Source organism: Hyperolius riggenbachi, chromosome 3, assembly GCF_040937935.1.
Source record: "Hyperolius riggenbachi isolate aHypRig1 chromosome 3, aHypRig1.pri, whole genome shotgun sequence".
Classification (NCBI taxonomy): domain Eukaryota; kingdom Metazoa; phylum Chordata; class Amphibia; order Anura; family Hyperoliidae; genus Hyperolius; species Hyperolius riggenbachi.
Genome location: NC_090648.1, coordinates 171734380 through 171755097, shown reverse-complemented (window position 1 = coordinate 171755097; position 20718 = coordinate 171734380). Strand labels below are relative to the sequence as shown.

General features: G+C 43.5%; 1 protein-coding gene across 1 annotated transcript in view; it reads left to right on the top strand.

The window, feature by feature from the left end:
• FURIN (furin, paired basic amino acid cleaving enzyme) overlaps positions 1-20718 on the top strand; it is a 314300-nt gene that overhangs the window by 243957 nt on the left and 49625 nt on the right. The window contains exons 7-9 of the mRNA XM_068275265.1: positions 3056-3144; positions 9512-9684; positions 10523-10735. Of these exons, the coding sequence (XP_068131366.1) occupies positions 3056-3144; positions 9512-9684; positions 10523-10735 (475 nt within the window). The remainder of the gene's footprint in view (positions 1-3055; positions 3145-9511; positions 9685-10522; positions 10736-20718) is intronic.

Below are 20718 nucleotides of genomic sequence, written 5' to 3'. Positions count from 1 at the left end.
CACTATGCCATAGGCTACTTGCTAATAAAGGGCTCTAGATTGTCCTCTAGAGTGTAAGCCTTCGGGCAGGGTCCTCCTCCTTTTGTGTCCTACCTGATCATGCACCTCCATTACTGTGAACCCATGCTAGGCATCTGAGTGAACCTAACTTGCCTAATCTCTATGCTCCATCCAGTGACTGACTAAGCATTACCTGGTACTCATACTGTGCTGTGTGATCTGGTTTTTCTTGTATTGCTGTATGTCACCCTAAATATTGCCTGTAACCTTAACTTATGTACAGCGTTGCGTAATATGTTGTCGCTATATAAATACAATAAATAATAATAATAATAAAGGGCTGGCCTTGGTTGCCTACAATTTGCAGAATAAAGTGTCATGTCTACAGTAAACTTTACATACGGTATGCAGGACAGGAATTCATTGTGCAACATGTGTGTTTCAGATCTATGTCATGCTATGCATTGAACTTGAACGAGTAAAAATTGACTACGACTACCTCACTATTTGTCATGTAAGCATTATTACTATACTCCACACTTGGGTACAAGGCAGCATGTGGTCTCCCTTGTTTAATGGTATTGTATCGAAATATTACCAGCCTCAGCACACAGCACAATCGTGTCTGACTGTAAATGTACCCTTCTGCTTGTCAAGCTCCGGCCATCCATTGAAGGCTTTCATCACACTTTTTTTTTCTTTCTTCTTTGACGGTCTAGAAAACCGGCTACTTTGAGGGTTGATTTATACGCTTTTCTTGAGCCCTGTTTGCTTATAAAACTTTCAAGACCATAACCATGCAGGAATTTAGCAGTTACAGAAGATACACAGGAGAGACAAAATCGGTGCTGTGCAGTTTTATACTGGCTTGCAGGAATCCTGTTTGTGGCCCCACAGGATATGTCTCTCACACTACTTGACTTTTTATGTTGTGGCTTAAAAGTGCTGACTGCTGCTGTCACTGTGCAATGGCTGGTTTGCAGCATATTTTACAGCACACTGGATTGGGATGGAGGCATTCTCTTGCCAGGTCCTTCTTACTGTGAAACCGTACCAGATTATTTTCTTAGGGGTTATAATGACGTGGCCTTATAATGAAATTTATTTAGCCATCATATTTTTCTGGACACTTCAGCATATTGATGTGCTGTAATTCCTATGACTGGCAAGCTGCCTCTTTTATGTCACATTGAAGGTTATAACCACAGCTGCAATTCCAGATTTCAGTGGAGAGAGTGAAAGCTGTCCTTATCTTCTCAAGGTTTGACATCATTCTTATCTGATGTAAAATGCAACCTCTGCCAGCACATCAGCTGGTTGACATCGTTTTCAGGGACTGGAGGCTGTGGCTAGTTTTAAGAACATCTTTTAACTACTTCATGAATGACTCTAATCAGTTGAAACTGGACACAGATGAAAGGTACCCACAGGAATAGATTTTAGTATTATTATCTGGCGCTGTTTGTAGCCATACCGGGTGAAAACAGGACTGTGGAGTGGGTACAAAAATCAATCCGATTCCTCAGTTTATTAAACATCTGCCTCCAGGTGCCCAAAATTACTTTGACTCCTCAACTCTGACTCCTTAGTCTAACATATACCAGGGCTGTGGAGTTGGTAAAAAATCATCTGACTCAGACACCTCAGTTTATGAAACCACCGACTCCAACTCCAGGTACCCTCGACTCAGACTCCACAGCCCTGGGTGAAAGTAGATCTGTGAGCACCACTGCAAAGCCAAAGCTGTTGAGAAGAGGAGGGGGATTGGTCAGGTGGTTTGTCCAGTGTCTGCACACCCCACTTATCTGGATGTGTACTTCTTTTTACAATAAAGGCTTGAATATTATTGTTCTGAAACCTGATCTTCCTCTGTTAGCCTTCTGTAGTAGTTAGAGATTAGGCTGCAGAGAGCAATTACTACACTTCTTGCTACAGGCATGTTTAGACCCAGACAGGTGTGGCTCTGTAACTGAAAAGTAAAAATGTTGATGACGGGCATGTAAAAAAATCTGAGACTCCTGCCAAGTGTTTAGAGTAAGTGTTTAAAGACAAGTGAACATCACATCAAATTTATATTGTTGAGAAAATACATAATGTATAACATTTTAGATTCCGTTGCTCGATCCTCTGGTGTAAGACAGCCAGAGTGCCCATGGGGTTAAAGCAGTAGATTGGTCCTTGGAATGCCAGTTGCACCTCTGCCAAGCTCATGTACTTTTTAGTGTTTGCCTAGCGGAGTGGTGGATCCTGTCTACGGTTTAAACCGGTGCAAACACACAAGATTTAATGCTGTTTTTGCACAATGCCCTGCTTCATTCACTTCTGTAGAAGCTCAGTCCTGGTCACAGCTTGGTGTGATGCAGTGGCAGTAACTCATGTCTTCTGTCACTGGAATTGGATGGGAACAAGTACAAGCTGAGTGAATCACTGCTAGCAGACATGTGTAAACCAACAAAGTAGGGTACAAATACTTTTTTCCCTGGAATGTATAGAGTTGTTGTTCATCTTACAGTTGGCATTTTAGAATGTAATCGCATACAGTCTTGGCCAAAAATATTGGCACCCTTGCAGCTCTGTCAGAAAACCAACTCTTCTCCCAAGAAAAATGGTTTCAATTACAAATGCTTTGATATTGTCATGTTTGTTTCTTCTGTTGGCACTGGAAAATGCAAAAAACAAAACTTCAGATTTGCTTTTTCTCTGTTTCTTTGTATTCTTCCATTGCCTGAAAAAGAAATAAACATGACAAGACCAAAGCATTTGTAATTGCAACAATTTTCTGGGAGAAGTGACGTGTTATGTGACAAATGCACGAGTGCCAATATTTTTGGCCATTAATGTAACACAGTATAAAATCACTCTGCTTATTCACTATGAAGTAGAAAGAAGACAGGTACACACACAAAGCTAATGATGCTTCCAAAATCTGGAAATAGGTACTATTAGTGTAGGCTGTAATGTAAATCTCTTCTTGGGAAAAGCCTTAGCTAACCATTTCACTTTATAACATGCAGATTTTGGATTAACTGGGAATGTTTTGATTTTTGTTTTGCAGGCATGGCACACGGTGCGCAGGTGAAGTGGCAGCAGTGGCAAATAATGGGATTTGCGGTGTTGGAATAGCTTTTAACGCCAAGATCGGAGGTAAGCATGTAGCTTTGAACGAGAGATTAATGATGGCTTTAGGACATGTTACTTTATGGAAAACAGCTGAGAACATGATAGATAAAAGAGCATATAAACTGGGACGTGTTGTGTTCAGGATTAATGATTTCTAAACGGCCTTAAACATTTATTATTTAATAAGAGCATTGATAACACCAGTCTTAGGGAGGTAACTCACTGGAGAACAATGTCTCTTTGGACAGAGAAAACATGCTGTATGATCAGAAGGATGATTTTTGGGGTAGCTCCATGGCACTCGCCATACCTTGCATAAACATATCAAAGTACAATGGGACTGCAAAGATTATTACACAAAGTTGGACAGAAGGGCTGATAACAATAGAAAAGCCCCAAACAATACATGATAAATTGATAATATACAGTATCTCACAATCTTATTGCCAGCAGTTTAGTCTTTAATGGCCGAGTGTTGAGTAATTTTGATGGGACAGCATATTTACACTGTTATACAATGTATACACTGACTACTTTACCCACTTCCTGTCCCTATGGTGTGAAAATAAGTATCTGCACCCCCCTCCCTACAAAATCTTACATAACACGGTTTATTCATCTCTGACCTGATAACATCACTACAGAGTTAAAAAGGAATTACAGCAAACCCCTCTCCTCCTCCCAGGGAATTTAGTGGCATAGTTAATTAGTAAACAAGTTTTGAAATACACATTCCAGGAGCAGACAGTAGCAGATTGTATAGCGTATTTTCCGCCGTATAAGACGCTCCGGAATATGACGCACCCAGGTTTAGAGGGCACAAACTAGGGAAAAAATATATGCTTACTAAACATAGTGCGTCCATGTTCCAGGAGTGTCTTGTACATGTTCTCCCCCAAATGGTGTCCTCCTGTGTCCCTTATGTGTCCTCCATGTATCACCCATGTGTCCCTTATGTGTTCCTTTAGGGTATGCTCATGTGTCCCTTTAGGTGTCCTCCATGTCTCTATAGGTATCCTCCATGTGTCCCTTCAGGGTGTCCTCCATGTGTCCCTTCAGGGTGTCCTCCATATGTCCCTTCAGGGTGTCCTCCATATGTCCCTTCAGGGTGTCCTCCATGTGTCCCTTCAGGGTGTCCTCCATGTGTCCCTTCAGGGTGTCCTCCATGTGTCCCTTTAGGGTGTCCTCCATGTGTCCCTTTAGGGTGTCCTCCATGTGTCCCTTTAGGGTGTCCTCCATGTGTCCCTTTAGGGTGTCCTCCTGTGTCCCTTTAGCGTGTCCTCCTGTGTCCCTTTAGCGTGTCCTCCTGTGTCCCTTTAGCGTGTCCTCCTGTGTCCCTTTAGGGTGTCCCCCTGTGTCCCTTTAGGGTGTGTCCCTTTAGGCTGTCCTCCTGTGTCCCTTTAGGCTGTCCTCCTGTGTCCCTTTAGGCTGTCCTCCTGTGTCCCTTCAGGGTGTCCTCCTGTGTGGCAAGTCCCTGGTGCTAAGTGGGTGGCCGCTCTCTCCCCCCCATCTCCAATCCCCCTGCGCAAGTGTAACAGTTCAGGACGCCAGATCACATACCGCATGGCTGCCGGAAGCTGTGTTCAGTGTAACACCGCTGGTGGTCTGCTTTGCATGCGCCGTTCTCTATTACATGTCCGCTCCACCTTGTGCATATGTATCTACTGGGCAGCTGACTTCCCTATCCCTGCGAGGATTGCAGACCTGTCCCCTGTGCATGGCTGGCTCTATTGAAAGGCTCAAACTGATGACGCAATCAGAACGAGCCTTTCAATAGAGCCAGCCGCGCACAGGGGACAGGTCTGCAATGCTCGCAGCGATAGGGAAGCCAGCTGCCTGATATATACATATGAACAAGATGAAGCGGACATGTAATAGAAAGCAGGCACATGTGGAGCAGTCCACCAGCGGCGTTACACAGAATACAGATTCCGGCAGCCATGCGTTTTTGTGATCCGGCGTCCTGAACTGTTACTCTTGCGCAGGGGGATTAGAGATGGGGGGAGAGAGGAGGGAGTGGGCACACAAAGGCAGGGAATCCCCGACATGGCGGCGGGTCGTATCGGCGGGCGTTCGGAGGTCGGGGATTCCCTGCCTTTGCCGTATAAGACGCAGGGACTTTTTCTCCCGATTTTTTGGGGGAGAAAAAGTGCATCTTATACGGCGAAAAATACAGTACATTACTTACCGTATATTCCGCCGTATAGGACTGGGTGTATAAGACGACCCCCCATCTTTTCCAGTTAAAATATAGAGTTTGGGATATACTCGTCGTATAAGACTACCCCTCTTCCAACACACACCAAATTAAAATAAAAAAATCATGTACTGGTGCTGTGTATGAACAGATACTGGTGCTGTACTGTATGTGTTGCCCAGTATATAACAGTATATAGTCAATTGACTTGTTGCATTGGTCAACTCTGCTTAAAGGAGAACTGTAGTGAGAGGTATTTGGAGGCTGCCATATTTATTTCCTTTTAAGAAATACCAGTTGCCTGGCTGTTCTGCTGTTACTCTACCTCTAATACTTTTAGCCATAGACCCTGAAACAAGCATGCAGCAGATCAGGTGTTTCTGACATTTTTGTCTGCTGCATGCTTGTTTCTGGTGTGATTCACAATACTGCAGGCAAATAGCTCAGCAGGGCTGCCAAGTAACTGGTATTGCTTAAAAGGAAATCAATATGGCAGCCTCCATATACCTCTCACTACAGTTCTCCTTTAAGTAGACTGGTCAGCTCTCCTTGTCTACCTGTTTATCAGAGCGGTATGGAAGAATAGATTGCGCTCCCTCAGCAGGGAGATCTGAGAGGCGGTAACAGGCTAGGACGTATCACCCCGCCTCAATGACACCCGGCGTATAAGACGACCCCCAACTTTTCAGAAGATTTTCAAGGGTTAAAAAGTAGTCTTATACGCAGGAATATACAGTAATTGCTACATCTAATAAATTATCAAAACAAAATGAACTGTTTAAATAGGAAGCATAGACAAATTAAATGTGTGGGTTTAATGTACAATAGAACGGTTTACATTTAGGCTATAATGTATGAAAGTGGATACATTGTGTATTTTTTCACTTTTTTCCTTATTTTACGTTTAAGATGCATGGAAAATAAGGTAATTGCTCGAAACAAATAGCCACAAAAAGCTCAATTTGTCCTGAACAAAAAACAATATATAGTTCATTTAGTTATGATAATTATTGATAGTTATTGCCAAAGTAATCAGAGCTGAGCTGAACTGGGAAAATGACCAGGGTAGGGAAGTGGTTACATTGTATCAAAGTGTCATATCTTCAGTGTTGTCCCATTAAAAGATTTAAAATATTTGCAAACGTGAGAGGCGTGCTCACTTTTGTAAGATACTTATTTTGTATATTGGTGTATACCATTGTCTGTATTCTTGTGTACCCCATGTTTGTTTCTTAGTTTGTACAGCGCCACAGAATATTTTGGCACTTTATAAACTAATAATAATATACTGTATACAGAACAGGATTCTAGAAAAAGTATTACTGCCTTAAAGAGAACCCGAGGTGTGTTTAAAGAATGTTTTCTGCATACAGAGGCTGGATCTGCCTATACAGCCCAGCCTCTGTTGCTATCCCAAACCCCACTAAGGTCCCCCTGCACTCTGCAATCTCTCATAAATCACAGCCGTGCAGTGAGGCTGTGTTTACATCTGTAGTGTCAGTCTGAGCTGCTCCCCCGCCTCATGCATAGCTCCGGTCCCTGCCCCCGTCCCTTCCCTCCAATCAGCAGGGAGGGAAGGGATGCAGGCGGGGACTGGAGTTCTGCAGGAGGCGGGGAGAGCAGCAGACTGACACTATAGAGATAAACACAGCCAGCTCTGACAAGCTGTTTGTCAGCAGCGTGGCTGTGATTTATGAGGGATTGCAGAGTGCAGGGGGACCTTAGGGGGGTTTGGGATAGCAACAGAGGCTGGGCTGTATAGGCAGATCCAGCCTCTGTATGCAGATAATATTCTTCAAACCCACCTCGGGTTCTCTTTAAATACTAATCTAAATTACCCATATAACCTAAGAAGACCAAATTATTCTTTAATAACTGTTCTAAAACCATTTCAATTAAAAATATCTATGTAATCTTTACATAAGTATTTGTTGTGCAAATTAATGAAATTTTTTTTTTAAAAAATGAGTAACCCACAGTCCTCCATAGTTGGGTATATAATGCATAGTATTATAGAACTGGGCACACAGTCAGTCCAATAACCAAATGTCGCTAATGAGCTCAGTCGAGAGTTCACAGTAAAAAGAACCTATACCAGTACTAGTATAAAATGTAGGTGCTAATCGTAAAAGTAATAATACAAAGCAGATTGCATATGGTGACACACGTGGTGACAGATATCCATGATAATAATAATGTAAGAGCCAATAAGACAAAAAGCTTTAGCTGACAGGAAAGCGATAGAAGCAAAACAGTACTTAGCCCAGCAATGTAGATGTTCTACCTGGCACAGCGAATAAGGGAGGAAGGAGGGGCCCACTGTGTCAAAGCGCCACAAGCCTTCTTGCAACATAGATGCTGAACAAGCCACACATAACCTCATCTATACTGCTGGGCTAACTATTTTTTACAGCTATATATCAACATGTATATCTATACATGTTGATATATAGCTGTAAAAAATAAGCAATCTGCTTATCATAGAGATATTCTGTCATCTTAAGCTGACCAAAGAGTGTCACCTGATGTGGCAAAACAATCCATTCCTCTCTGAAAAGAATCTATTACTACAACACACTTCAATCTATTGAAAATCGAGTGAACTTCTGCATTGCACTGTTTGAATCAACCAAGATTGTCTGGCTGTCCTGTCCAATCAATACTTAAGATCTATTTTTGGTCGATCAACAGGCAACCTAGTCCCTCAAAATGACCGAAAATCATTCAACATTGTCAATAGGACAGGACAGAAGATTTAGATTGATGGGGGCAGGGCAAGAGTGGGAATCTATTGAAAATCAATGTACAGTGTGTGTTAGGAATCAATTCCTTCCTGATTCAATTCCATTTACATAGGAATTGATAATGTTTGCCATATCAGGAAGCAACCTATTTGTATAGGGCCAGCTTTAGTCTTTATTTACATACCTTGCGGCACTTGCGCACTCAGGGGTTATGATATATATGTCAATAGTGCACTGGTTTAATGCTAAACAAAGCTACTAATTACAGAAAGGCATGCAAATCCTTTTTGTTCTGCATAATTAAAATATCTTAAAAATGTGGAGATTTGTTTTGTTTTTTTTAATTTACATGGTTATATTACCTTGATTTGTGTTGCACTATTAGTGTATCTTTAAAGGACAGATCCGAGGAAATTGGGGAAAAAAACTACCAGTACTTACCTGGGGCTTCATCCAGCTCCTGGCAGCCAATATGTTCCTCGCTGCAGCTCCGGTGTCCAGGTATCCCCTCTCACCAGGTCGGCATAAGGGCCGGTTTAAGGGGCCATGGGGCAAACATAAGTGGGGGGGGGGGCACACAGGAAAGATCCATCCTACAGAGCAGCAGCCGGTCAGTGCACTCACACATGCCTGACATTCCTGATGCTGCCTGCAGAATCCTTGCTGCATGAACTAAAAATAAAGGGCTGGAGCTCGATTGAATATATGTGCACAAGTGTCCATACTGATAAATGTAGAGCCTAATTACCAGCCCAGGCTCCCCCTTCCTCATTGTGCTTCCTTCAGCCACATAGCTACCTACCTATGCTGTCTTCCTAGTTCTCAAATATCCCGGGTCCATGTCCTCTACTCAGCCCCTCCCCTTGAAGTCAGAGTGGAGAGGAGTGGAGGGGAAGGAGGGGCCCTCTCCTCTCTGTGTTGTGCATGTAGGAGAGACTGGGGACAGCGCGACAGCAGACAGTGGATTACTCGACAACAGCTGATCTACTGCCACTGTGCGACTCCCGCCCCAGCTCTCCATCTGTTGCTTTTCTCACGTAGAATGCATCTACCTCTGCAACCTGTGCTGTGGGAATCTGGTCTTGACGCAGGGGCCCCTGCAGATGTCAGGGGCCCTGGGGCAATTGCCCCCTTTGCATGTATGGCAGTGCCGGTCCTGGTCTGCATCACGCTCCAGCAGCCGGGAGCGTTCTGCGCAGGCACAGTAATTCTGCACCTGCGCAGAACGCTCCAGGCCACGTGATTGCAATCGTAAACTGCGCAACCACGTGCTCAAGCAGGCGCAGAGGATGTCAACCTTGCCATTTCCTCGGACCTGTCTTTTTTAAAGTTTTAGGTTTCATTATTATCATCATCATTGGATTTATTTGCGATTAATGAACAATGGGTAGAAGTTCTTAATGTTGAAAACCTTGTTTGAATCTAATGGGTTTAATTCTCATTTGGACAGGTGTTCGTATGCTGGATGGCGAAGTGACTGATGCTGTAGAAGCAAGGTCACTAGGACTCAACTTTAACCACATCCAAATCTATAGTGCCAGCTGGGGCCCAGAGGATGATGGGAAGACTGTGGATGGTCCAGCCCGTCTAGCAGAAGAAGCTTTCTTTAGAGGGGTCAACCAGGTAGACATTTTACCAAACCTTCATTTGACTCATTGCAGCTCAGCCTTCCTAGTGATGTCTCTGATACTTTTGACACTGTAACCTTCAGCTATATACTGTTGTAAATAGGCAGGCAATTATCAATTCTTTATGAGGCTCTGGTTTATTTATTTTTTATTATTGTTTGTGGTATTGTTTATGTATGGGGGTTAGCGACGTCACAGGATGGGCCAGCTATTTGGAGAAAACCATGCTCTTGGCCAAAGTGATCCACCAAGTGAATCACTGGTCAAGAGGAGTCGGGGCTGCTTCACACAGGCTGGATTCTCGGCAGAGGCTGCAGTTATCTGCCGTCTTGGCTGAGTTTCATCTAGTGTGTGCTTTGAGCTTTAGAATCCCTTGTATAGAGATGCCACGCGAGATGCAAATAATTCTGAGTTAATACAAAATTATGTAAATTTCCTATGCAGATTGAGTCAATCAAATTCCACCTTGACGATATTCTATACAAATACATAATCATGCTTCAACTCAGAATTATTTGCATCTCAATGACAATCCCTGATGCTTGGTTGCAGATCATTTTGAGAGAGTAACCACATTCTTTGGTGAAATCTCTTCTTAAAAACAAGAAAAAAAAATTGGGCAGGGGGATCATAAAACACTTACAAACGTTTTGCTTAGAAGACCATGTTTAAAGTCAGACGTTCTGCATAATTGTTGGCACACCAACAAATCTCCTATTGTCTTAGTGTAGGATGTGTCCTTTTAAAGTAAAGCATTAGACCGTTGTTGTTGAGTTTGTAATCAGGAGTCTGCTGGTTATGTCATGAGTTTGTGTTTTCTGTTGATGTAACAGGGTCGTAATGGTCTTGGCTCCATATATGTGTGGGCCTCTGGGAATGGAGGGAAGGAACAGGACAGCTGCAACTGTGATGGATACACAAACAGCATCTACACACTGTCCATCAGCAGTACCACCCAGTTTGGCAATGTACCATGGTACAGCGAAGCCTGTTCTTCCACCCTGGCAACCACATACAGCAGCGGCAGTCAGAATGAAAAGCAGATCGTAAGTACTCGGTTTTCTCTTTTCTCTATTCACAGTACAAGGTCAAGAAGCTCTCATCTGTAATTACTCATTTATCTATAGTTCTCAACAAGTACACCTCACTAGATTGACTCAATTGTCACTCAGTCTTTGATTTCTCCATTCAATTTATCTGTATTGCCACTTATAAAATCAGTCACACATACATTTTACATATTAAGTTGCGGATGTAATGAACTTTGCAAAGCATATTCATCATATACTTATTTCGCGTGACCTTCTGAAAAACACTTCAACGTGTAGTATTGGGAGCAAGTGATTGAGATGATCCAAATATCCATTGCCTCACAGAAAGAAAAGACAGTGGATCAGGAAACCATTTTATTTTTCAACATACGGTAACCCACACACAGATGTCAGACACTTGAAATCCGGAAGACACACTATATATAACATACTAACAGCTCAGTCTCCTTCCCTGTTGGTCTACAGGCTTCAGATCACCCCTGGTGTACTGTATGTAGCTGTATGTATATGAAATAAGCTGTAATCTGAAGAGATGTTAATCCTATCCCTGAATTTGAGGTTAATAAAATGTAACCATTGTGGAGAAATAGGTGATGCTTGCCTTGGAAGGCTCCCTCTGTTCCATTGTCCTGTTCCAAGATTTCATATCTCATCATGAAGACTTTGGCAGCTATCTTGGAATACATTGCTGCTGAGACAGCAGTGAAGGTACTCAGGCTTTGTACAGAAGGAACCAGAATAAGAAAGGAAGAGAAGGACCAGGGACAAGAAAGTGGTTACTTGGTTGCTAAGTGCAGTATTTTACAACAGTTTGTTTGTTTGTACTGAGCATCAGGTTATATCTTAAAGGATACCCGAAATGACATGGGACATTAGATAGACATGTGTATGTACAGTGCCTAGCACACAAATAACTAGGCTGTGTTCCTTTTTTTTTCTTTCTCTGCCTGAAAGAGTTAAATATCAGGTATGTAAGTGGCTGACTCAGTACCGACTCAGCAGGAAGTGACTACAGTGTGACCCTCACTGATAAGAAATTCTAACTATAAAACACTTTCCTAGCAGAAAATTGCTTCTCAGAGTAAGAATAAGATGAAAAGGGGAATTTCTCATCAGTGAAGGTCACACTGTAGTCACTTCCTGTCTGAGTCAGGACTGAATCCGCCACTTACATACCTGATATTTAACTCTTTCAGGCAGAGAAAAGAAAAAAAGGAACACAGCATAGTTATTGGTGTGCTTGGCACTGTACATCTTCATGTCTATCATCATGTCACGTCACCTCTGGTATCCTTTAACGTGTCGCTGAAGTGACTTAAACATAACCAGCTTTAGTGGTTCCATGGAGAGGGGGTGAGCGTAGACACGCTCAGTGTTATTATACACCCCATTATTATAATGCTGTAATCTGATCCGTCAACCTATGGGAAAACCAGACCATCCTTGCATGTTGACCAGGATGCAGAGCGCTAGTTTGCCCATCGCCTCCCTCGCCTCTTTGGTCGATATACTCACAGGGCCAGGGAATAGTGAACATGGGTTTATGCCACTGTTTCGTTGAGGATGGGGAGAGTATGACTGCATCCAGGTGAAGCTCCAGGTGGAAGCAGGTTTGCCAAGAGCTTTAGAGATTAGATTATAGCACTATGGTAAGGAGGAGGCTGGGAAATGCCCAGAGTGAGTATACTTGGAAACAGATCTGTTTCACTCTGCTTTTTGGGTTCCAGCACTTGACTGTATTATGGCAGATGCTAGTCAGGGCTGTGGAGTCGGAGTTGTGGAGTCGGAGCAATTTTGGGTGCCTAGAGTCTGAGTCGGGAAAAAATGCACCGACTCCGACTCCTAATGGATTTGTAACTGTAATTAAAATAGAAAATATGATAAAATGTTCTATTTCTCAGATAATAGTCATTAAAAATAATGTATATATACAGTATAAATACAGTAATAGCTGTGCTCAGTCCACAAAAATGAAATAAACCAATCAAAATGAGTTACTTGTGCTGCTTCAATAAAGCAGTCCCCGTATTTTTAAAGTCAGATATACATATCTGATTGTGACTGTATATATGATATGTACACAGGAATCTCTTATATATGTTACGGCCAGAACCCGAAGTGTGGCCACTTCTAGTTCTGGCCGGCCACTTCGGGTTCTGGCCGGCCAATGTGCGAAGTGGCCGCACCGCAGCGGCCAATGTTAGAAATGGAATGTTACGCCGTCTCGCTGCGCCCAAATTGATGACCAGTTGCTTAATTTAATGAAATATAGCCGGCGGCAATGTAATAGATGAAGCCGCCGGCTTTCGCACTGCCTCTCTCCTCTCCCCGCCCCCCCCTCCCCCTCCGTATGGGAGGAGGGGAGAGGAGGGAGGCGGGGGAGGAGAGAGGCAGTGCGAAAGCCGGCGGCTTCATCTATTACATTGCCGCCGCCTATATTTCATTAAATTATGCAAGTTGTCATCAATTTGGCCGCAGCGAGACGGCGTAACATTCCATTTCTAACATTGGCCCCTGCGCTGCGGCTACTTCGCACATTGGCCGGCCAGAACCCGAAGTGGCCGGCCAGAACTAGAAGTGGCCACACTACGGGTTCTGGCCGTAACATATATACTAAATAACATCTATGCTGTAAGAATAAAGCCTGATGTGTAGCTGTGTCACTAATAGAGATGGTCAATGAGATGCAAATAATTCTTCATTGATGCTGATTTAGGCAAATCAGCAAATGAGTGCCCCTTTGCTCATGAAATCAAATAATTTGATATGTTGTTAAAATTTGGTTAGGTGACTACAAATTAAAGGGTACCTGAGACGGATGAAAAGTAAAGGTTTTTTTATTTATACATACCTGGGGCTTCCTCTCGCCCCCTTCAGGCCAATCAGTCCCTCGCTGTCCTCCTCCACCACCTGGATCTTCTGCTATGAGTCCTGGTAATTCAGCCAGTCAGCGCAGTCCAGCCACGTGCCACTCCCACAGCCAGGAACATTTTGCACCTGCGCAATAGTGCTGCGCAGGTGTAGTACGCTTCCGGCGGCGGAGTGTGTGCATGCGCACTATGCCAGACTGGCTCAAGTACCTGGACGCATAGCAGAAGATGCAGGTGGTGGAGGAGGACAACGAGGGACTGATTAGCCTGAAGGGGGCTGGAGGAAGCCCCAGGTATGTATAAAACTTTAATTTCATCTGTCTCAGGTTTACTTTGTTACACAGTAGTACTATACTCTACATATGCACTCCCCACAGAGCTGCAGGGAATCCACTGAGAATGTTGTGCACATTTAACAGAGAGGTGTTGTTTGTCACCCATAAACCTGGTTCAGATTGTGCATGAAGAATGTGTAATAGAGGAAGAATCTCCTCATTCCCCTGTGTGGTGATATATTGGGGTGCTGATGATGTTAGGGAATACAGGAACATATTTCTGTCATTTTTCTGTGTACTATGTCTGCTAAAAGCTAGTCTGGCTCTTGAAGGTGCCACCTGGCACCAGGAAACGGTTAATGTGATTGTGTGTGTGTGTCAATAGACCGACATTAGCATACAGTTCCTCTGGACAGCCAGAAACAGGTAATTGGGTTCCCTTTTGTCTGCCACCCTGCAAATGTGGGGCATTGCTTTGATCTTTTGTATTAATGTAGACGGCTGCCTGTTGGTCAAAACAACATCGGACTAAGTGAGTCTGCCAAGTTCAAAGTGGACAGGAATGTTTGACATTTACATATGACAGGCCTGCTGTAAGGTTGAGGAAGCCTTAATCAATGGTCACCTGGCGTGGGGGAAGTCCTTTTTGATGACCTGAAAACTGAGACAGGAAAAACCTTGAAATTCACATGTCACACCTAGCCCAGATGTGACAAGTGACTCGGCAGACCGTGATGTCACAAACGGGAAAATTGCGTTAGTCTTGGGGCAAGAAACTGCCTCTGGCCAGGAAATGGTTTATTATGCCAAGAGCAGTCAAGTCCCCACCTTTGATCTGCTGCGAAATACACTTTTAAAACTAGTTCCTCCCCTCCCCAAGGAAGTTGCAGCCTCCGGGCGTATCTCACAGTATAAAAAGCAGAGCCAGATGCCTAGAAAGAATCGTCTCTTGGAGGTAGCGCATAGCTAGAGTGATCCCGAGCGAATTGGAACGTTATATCCCATTTTTATTTTATGCAAATATCCTTTTGTGTATTTTTGTAACTTTTATCTTTGTAACTTTTTTACTTTGTTTTTTTGTACATCTTTTGTATATATTAAGTTCTGCATTGTTCCACGTTTTCCTGGAATATTAAATCGTTATTTAAATAAGTTTGACTTCTGCTGTACTAAACCAACACTCATAGCCGAGAAGAGACTGAAGTGCAACTGTGTATAAATCCATGCCTAATTGTATGTTTGAGTAACCCTACCGTATGAGATTGTAATTGCATTGTGTGTGGGGGCGTTTGTCGTACGTTGGCCTAAAGCGCGCAGCTGACCCAACTTACGAAAACGCCAGTGCGAGTAGCTCGACAGCAGAGTAGCTAACCGTATCGTTCAGAACGACTGTTAGTGGTTTTGCTTCACTACAGTGTAAGATTGCAACTGTGCGTGTGTGCGTGGCGTTCCTGTATTCGGCCTAAAGCGCAAAGCTGACCCGAATACGAAAACGCGGATTGCGTGCTGAGCACCCGACAGCCGAGTGGACGTGTCTAGCAAACTGCTAGTGGTGGCAGTAAGGAGCTTTTAAGGGGTCACAGCCTTGTTTGTAGCTCGAATAACGCTGCTCCCCGCTTGATCTGGTCAAACCCGCAGTCGGGAACTGTATACGCAGGCATGCCGGTTCCTGACACCCTGCAGAGCACCTGCACATCACTCTTACATGTACCCACAGTTACATTGCCTAGTGCCTTATCCATGTTCAGATTGTGCATGAAGAATGTGTAATAGAGGAAGAATCTCCTCATTCACCTGCAGCGTACCGGCACATCACTCTTAAATATACCCACAGTTACATTGCCTAGGGCCTGATAGATGTTCTTTGTTCAGGTTTGTACCTTTTACAAGTACTCTTACCAATGACTAGTTTTAGTCTAAAGGGAATAAATATAGTAGTCTACATATCCTTCTCACTTCAGTTGTCTTGTAAAATTCCTAAGCGTTGGCAGTTAAGAGACAAATTTCATGTTACATACTTTTAATCAACAAAATTGTAATATGCAAATGAGGAGTCGGAGTCGGTGGAATCCTAAACTGAGGAGTCGGAGTCGGTGGATTTTTGGACCGACTCCACAGCCCTGATGCTAGTGACAAAGCATGGTTTGTGCCTCCACACTATAGCTACTGTCTACACCCTGGGACTTTATTTGCAAGGGGATCCAGATAACCAGATATTCTGATTCTGAACCAGATATGGGCGAGGGTGCTTGGATTCAACACCAGGGATCTATGCAGTCATAGTTAGGGTTTACTGTATTTTTGTAAAGTTGGGAAATGGGGTAAGAGGGAGGTTAGGCTTGGGCATTAGGAAGGGACTAACACAAAGTGGGAGGATGTGTTTCGGGATCTGGAAGGGGTTGGAGTCGGAGGTTTTGAAGTGGGATAAAACTCAAATTTAATCTATGGTCTAAATTAAACCCAGCATAAAGCTAATAAAAAATATCTAAATGGTTTTGAAGCTACAGCAGTGGTTAGTACTCAAATGTCTGCTACATTCATAAGCTAATTGATAAAATTGCTGTGGTACTGAAATACACAGGCTCACGAACAAGATGTGTGCATCAACCAAGTGAAGCCAGAGGTATCTGACTGCAAATTTAGTCTAATTGGCTCAATTAAGAGGTGCTGCTCGTGCAAATTTGCACTTGCTCTTGCATGCCAGAATATGCAGAGTCTTACGCCTAATTACACCACAAAATTTTGCAGGAGTTAGTCTGCGCAACATTAAGCACTTTAACAGGGGTGCCGCGGGTAGGCCCCTCATGCCATCCACAGCCTCCCCCCCCCCCCCCCCCCAAAGGATAGGTACCTCCCTTGTAATGCACTGCATCCGTCTGTTTTGGTAGAAATTTGCAAAATGAGCACGATTCAGGAGCACCACAAGAAAGGGGAGCAGTGTAGGGGCCACCCCAAGCCTCTTCAAGCTCAGGGGTGGCTCTCACGCATCCAACCGGGAGGGAGGGGGTAGGACAGGCGCAGACGGCTCTCCCCAAGGCTGCCACCACCCACCTCCAAAAGAAAGCATGCAACAATGTTTGTAAACAAGAAAGTGTGCATTAACCACCCTGGCGGTCAATTAAATCCACCAGGGAGGCAGTGCAGCAATATTTTTTAATTTTTATTATTTTTTTAAATCATGTAGCTAGCCTAGCACTAGCTACATGATAGCCGCTGAGCAGCGGCATCCCCCCCACCCACCTCCTCCGATCGCCTCCGGCGATCAGGCCCATCAGGAAATCCCATTCTGAACGAAGACGTCACAGACGTCAGAGGGAGTCCCGATCCACCCCTCAGCGCTGCCTGGCACTAATTGGCCAGGCAGCGCACGGGGTCTCGGGGGGCACCCTCTTACGCGGCTGGTAGCAGCGAATCGGCGCAGAGCGGCGGCGATCGTAGGTAACACACAGCTAGCAAAGTGCTAGCTGCGTGTATAAAGAAAAATTATGCAAATCGGCCCAGCGGGGCCTGAGAAATCCTCCGCAGCGGCTTACCCCGTGTCCAGCACAGGGTTATCGCTAAGGAGGTTAACCAAGTGAAACCTGATATCTGGCTGCAAATTAAGCCTAATTGGCTCAATTAAGAGGCACTGCTCGTGCACATTTGCATTTGCTCTTGCATGCCAGAATATGCAGGGTCTGTCAACTACACTGCAAAATTTTGCCCTGCAGGAGTTAGTCCGCACAACATTTAGCACTTTAACAGGTGCCGTGGGTAGGCCCCCCATAAATTGGGGAGCTGCATATACAGAGCCCCAAGCTCTCTTACTGCTTAGAGGCACTGCAGTCATCCCGTCCATCTGTTTCGGCAGAAATCTGCAAGATAAGCACGACTCGGGAGCACCACAAGAAGGGGAGCAATGCAGGGGCCAACCCAAGCCCCTTCAAGCTCAGAAATACTCAAATTTTCAAATTGAAATAATCAACAATACACAAAATATCTTACTGTTCCTGGGGGGTGGGGGGGGGAGATTCAATGGGGGGGATTAATGGCTGGTCGGATTCTCTACTTTTTTTTTTTTTTTTTTTTTACTCCGTAAATACTTAATTACAACACAATATGAGAATTTACTCTGCAACCAGCAATTTTATCTGTTAGCAGCAGTGAATTGTAAATATGCCTTGGAGTGATATTAAACCAGTCTTTTTTTATTTTTTCTATTCAGCTGTGTTATTCAGATGTGGCATAGAGCAAAAGGTTAAACAAAAGTTGTTTTGCACAACTTTTTTTAGGTTGTGTCTCTTAAGAGACTTGATTGTATGTGTGTGGGCATGGCTGTCTGTGACTCTGCTCTGTTTGCTGCTATATAAATTGCGGTCCCAAACGCTGAAAGATCTATATACATGGTGGGGCTGAGAGAGCGTTGACTAACCTGTCTGATTTTTGTTTTGTTTGTATTTGTGGGATATTATTCCTCCCCCCCCTTCCCCAGCTTGCAGTTCTGTGTGCTGCTGGGAGTGGCTGGTATAGGGGCTCCTGACCACATACGGTACTTTAAAAATAATTTGACAGCAGCTAATTAAGGTGCTTGTTATAATTAAAACAAGAACTACCTTCCCTTTTGCTAGTAATTCTGTTGCTGTAGTTGTTCGTAACAATAACACCCGATATCGGGGTCTTTGTTGAGCAACTCTGTAAACAAAGAGACGTCTGCCATTAATCTTTGCATCCAATAAGAAAATTAGCTACTATGTATTTGTCTGACAAAGTCAAACTCCGTTTTGATTGGTTGCTGTAGATCTCTGCATACTGCTTGTTTTTGCGTGCTTTTATTTGATAAAGCTGCTGTGTTTAACAAAGCTTAGCAGCCTGACTCGTGTTCCTGCCATTCGTTTCTCCCACTTCATTTGTCACGTTATTCTGAATCTGCAGCATTATCTGGGGACTGGATTGCCTCCATCCTCTATCTGCCAGTTGGACGCCCCTGTTCCAAACGTGTTCTTTTCTGTTTGCCTTGCGGCTCACAGTGCATTCATAGTGTTTCAACATACAGCCTGAACAAAGTGTATTTGTGTGCTGTGGCTCCATTCCAGCAGTTTTTATTATTATTATTATTAATGGGTTACGTTTGAACGTAATATATTTTTACATCATTTTTCCTTAACATTATAAGTGTAGTACCCAGACTAATAACAGTAGCCATAAATTGAAAATTGGGTTTCTAGAACAAGCACAGAAATGCTCATCTTGGCACACTGCTTCCTAAAGTTGCACTGAAGCGGAAAAAAACATATGATGAATTGTATGTGTAGTATGGATAATGAATAGAACATTAGTAGCAAAGAAAATGGTCTCAGTTTTCAGTTATATAGCTTTATTTATAACATGCACCATTCTGTATTTTTTACAGTTTACAAACACACTCTCTGTATTTTAAATGATGAAACAGAGCAGAGCTAATGACCATTTGAACTTCCTGGCAGTAAAACCTTAAATAAGAAACAGCGAGAGACAGGTTGAGATAAGTGCTTCAGAAAATAGCACTGCTCTCTTACCCAAGTTGGGTCGGACAACTCAGAGAAGCTCTTTTGCATAGATAACTGAACTTTATTAACTCTTCCTGCACTGGAAACGATATGAGACTCATATCTGTGCTAATAATGTTCTATTATTTAGCTGTACTTGTAATACAAATAGAAATCCCCGGGTTTTACATACCGACCAGGTGGGATTTACACAATTTCGTGAAGCCAGAGATAATACAATTAAAACTATATCCCTGATGGCTAGAGCACAGAAACAGGGGGTACCTTTGTGTCTCCTATCGGTGGATGCTGAGAAGGCATTCGACAGGATCCACTGGGGCTATTTACGCCGAGTATTAGAAAACCTGGGGTTAGGGCAGAAGGCCCTAAATAGAATAATGGGGCTTTATCGGGGTCCTACGGCTAGAGTCAAAGCAAACGGGGTCCTGTCGGATGCCTTCGGCATCAGCAACGGAACGAGGCAGGGGTGCCCCTTGTCACCATTACTATTTGTATTATGTATGGAACATTTCGCATCTGCCATCAGAAACAATGTGAACATTTCAGGATTTAAATCAGACAAGAAAGAATTCAAAACAGCCCTATATGCAGACGATTTATTACTATATCTGACAAACCCAATTATTTCCATTCCAAACTTCTTGCAGGAAGCTGACAGATTCGCCGCCATCAGTAACTTTAAAATGAACCTATCAAAGACAGAAGCCCTCAATATATCCCTCCCAAGCAAAATACTACAAACTCTGAAGCACTCCTTCCCTATCAAATGGAAATCTGACCATATCAAATATCTGGGAATTAACATCCCCACGGATTTAACTAGACTACTCTCTCTAAACCACATCCCACTCATACATACTATACAAAAAGATCTGGACAGGTGGAATAATCTCCGCTTGTCCTGGTTAGGCAGAATAAACGTTGTAAAAATGAATGTACTTCCAAGACTCCTATACGTGCTACAAGCCATTCCAACCCCAATTCCAAGCCCCATATTAAAAACTATCAAAACAGCCTACATTAAATTTATATGGGCAGGGAAGAGACCTAGGACCAACTTTAAATTACTAACAAGACCTAAAGAGACAGGAGGGGTAGGATTACCTGACCTAACCAAATACCATCAAGCTGCTAGATTACTTATGATAATAGACGGGTTTCAAGGCAGGAGCCAGAAACAATGGATAGAGGTGGAGGAGGGAGAAATGGGCATAGATCTCCGAGCGCTACTTTGGACAGCCAAATCAAAAAGACCTCCAGTTGCCAATCTACCCTATTGGGCAGGTAAAATTATTACCTCCTGGGAC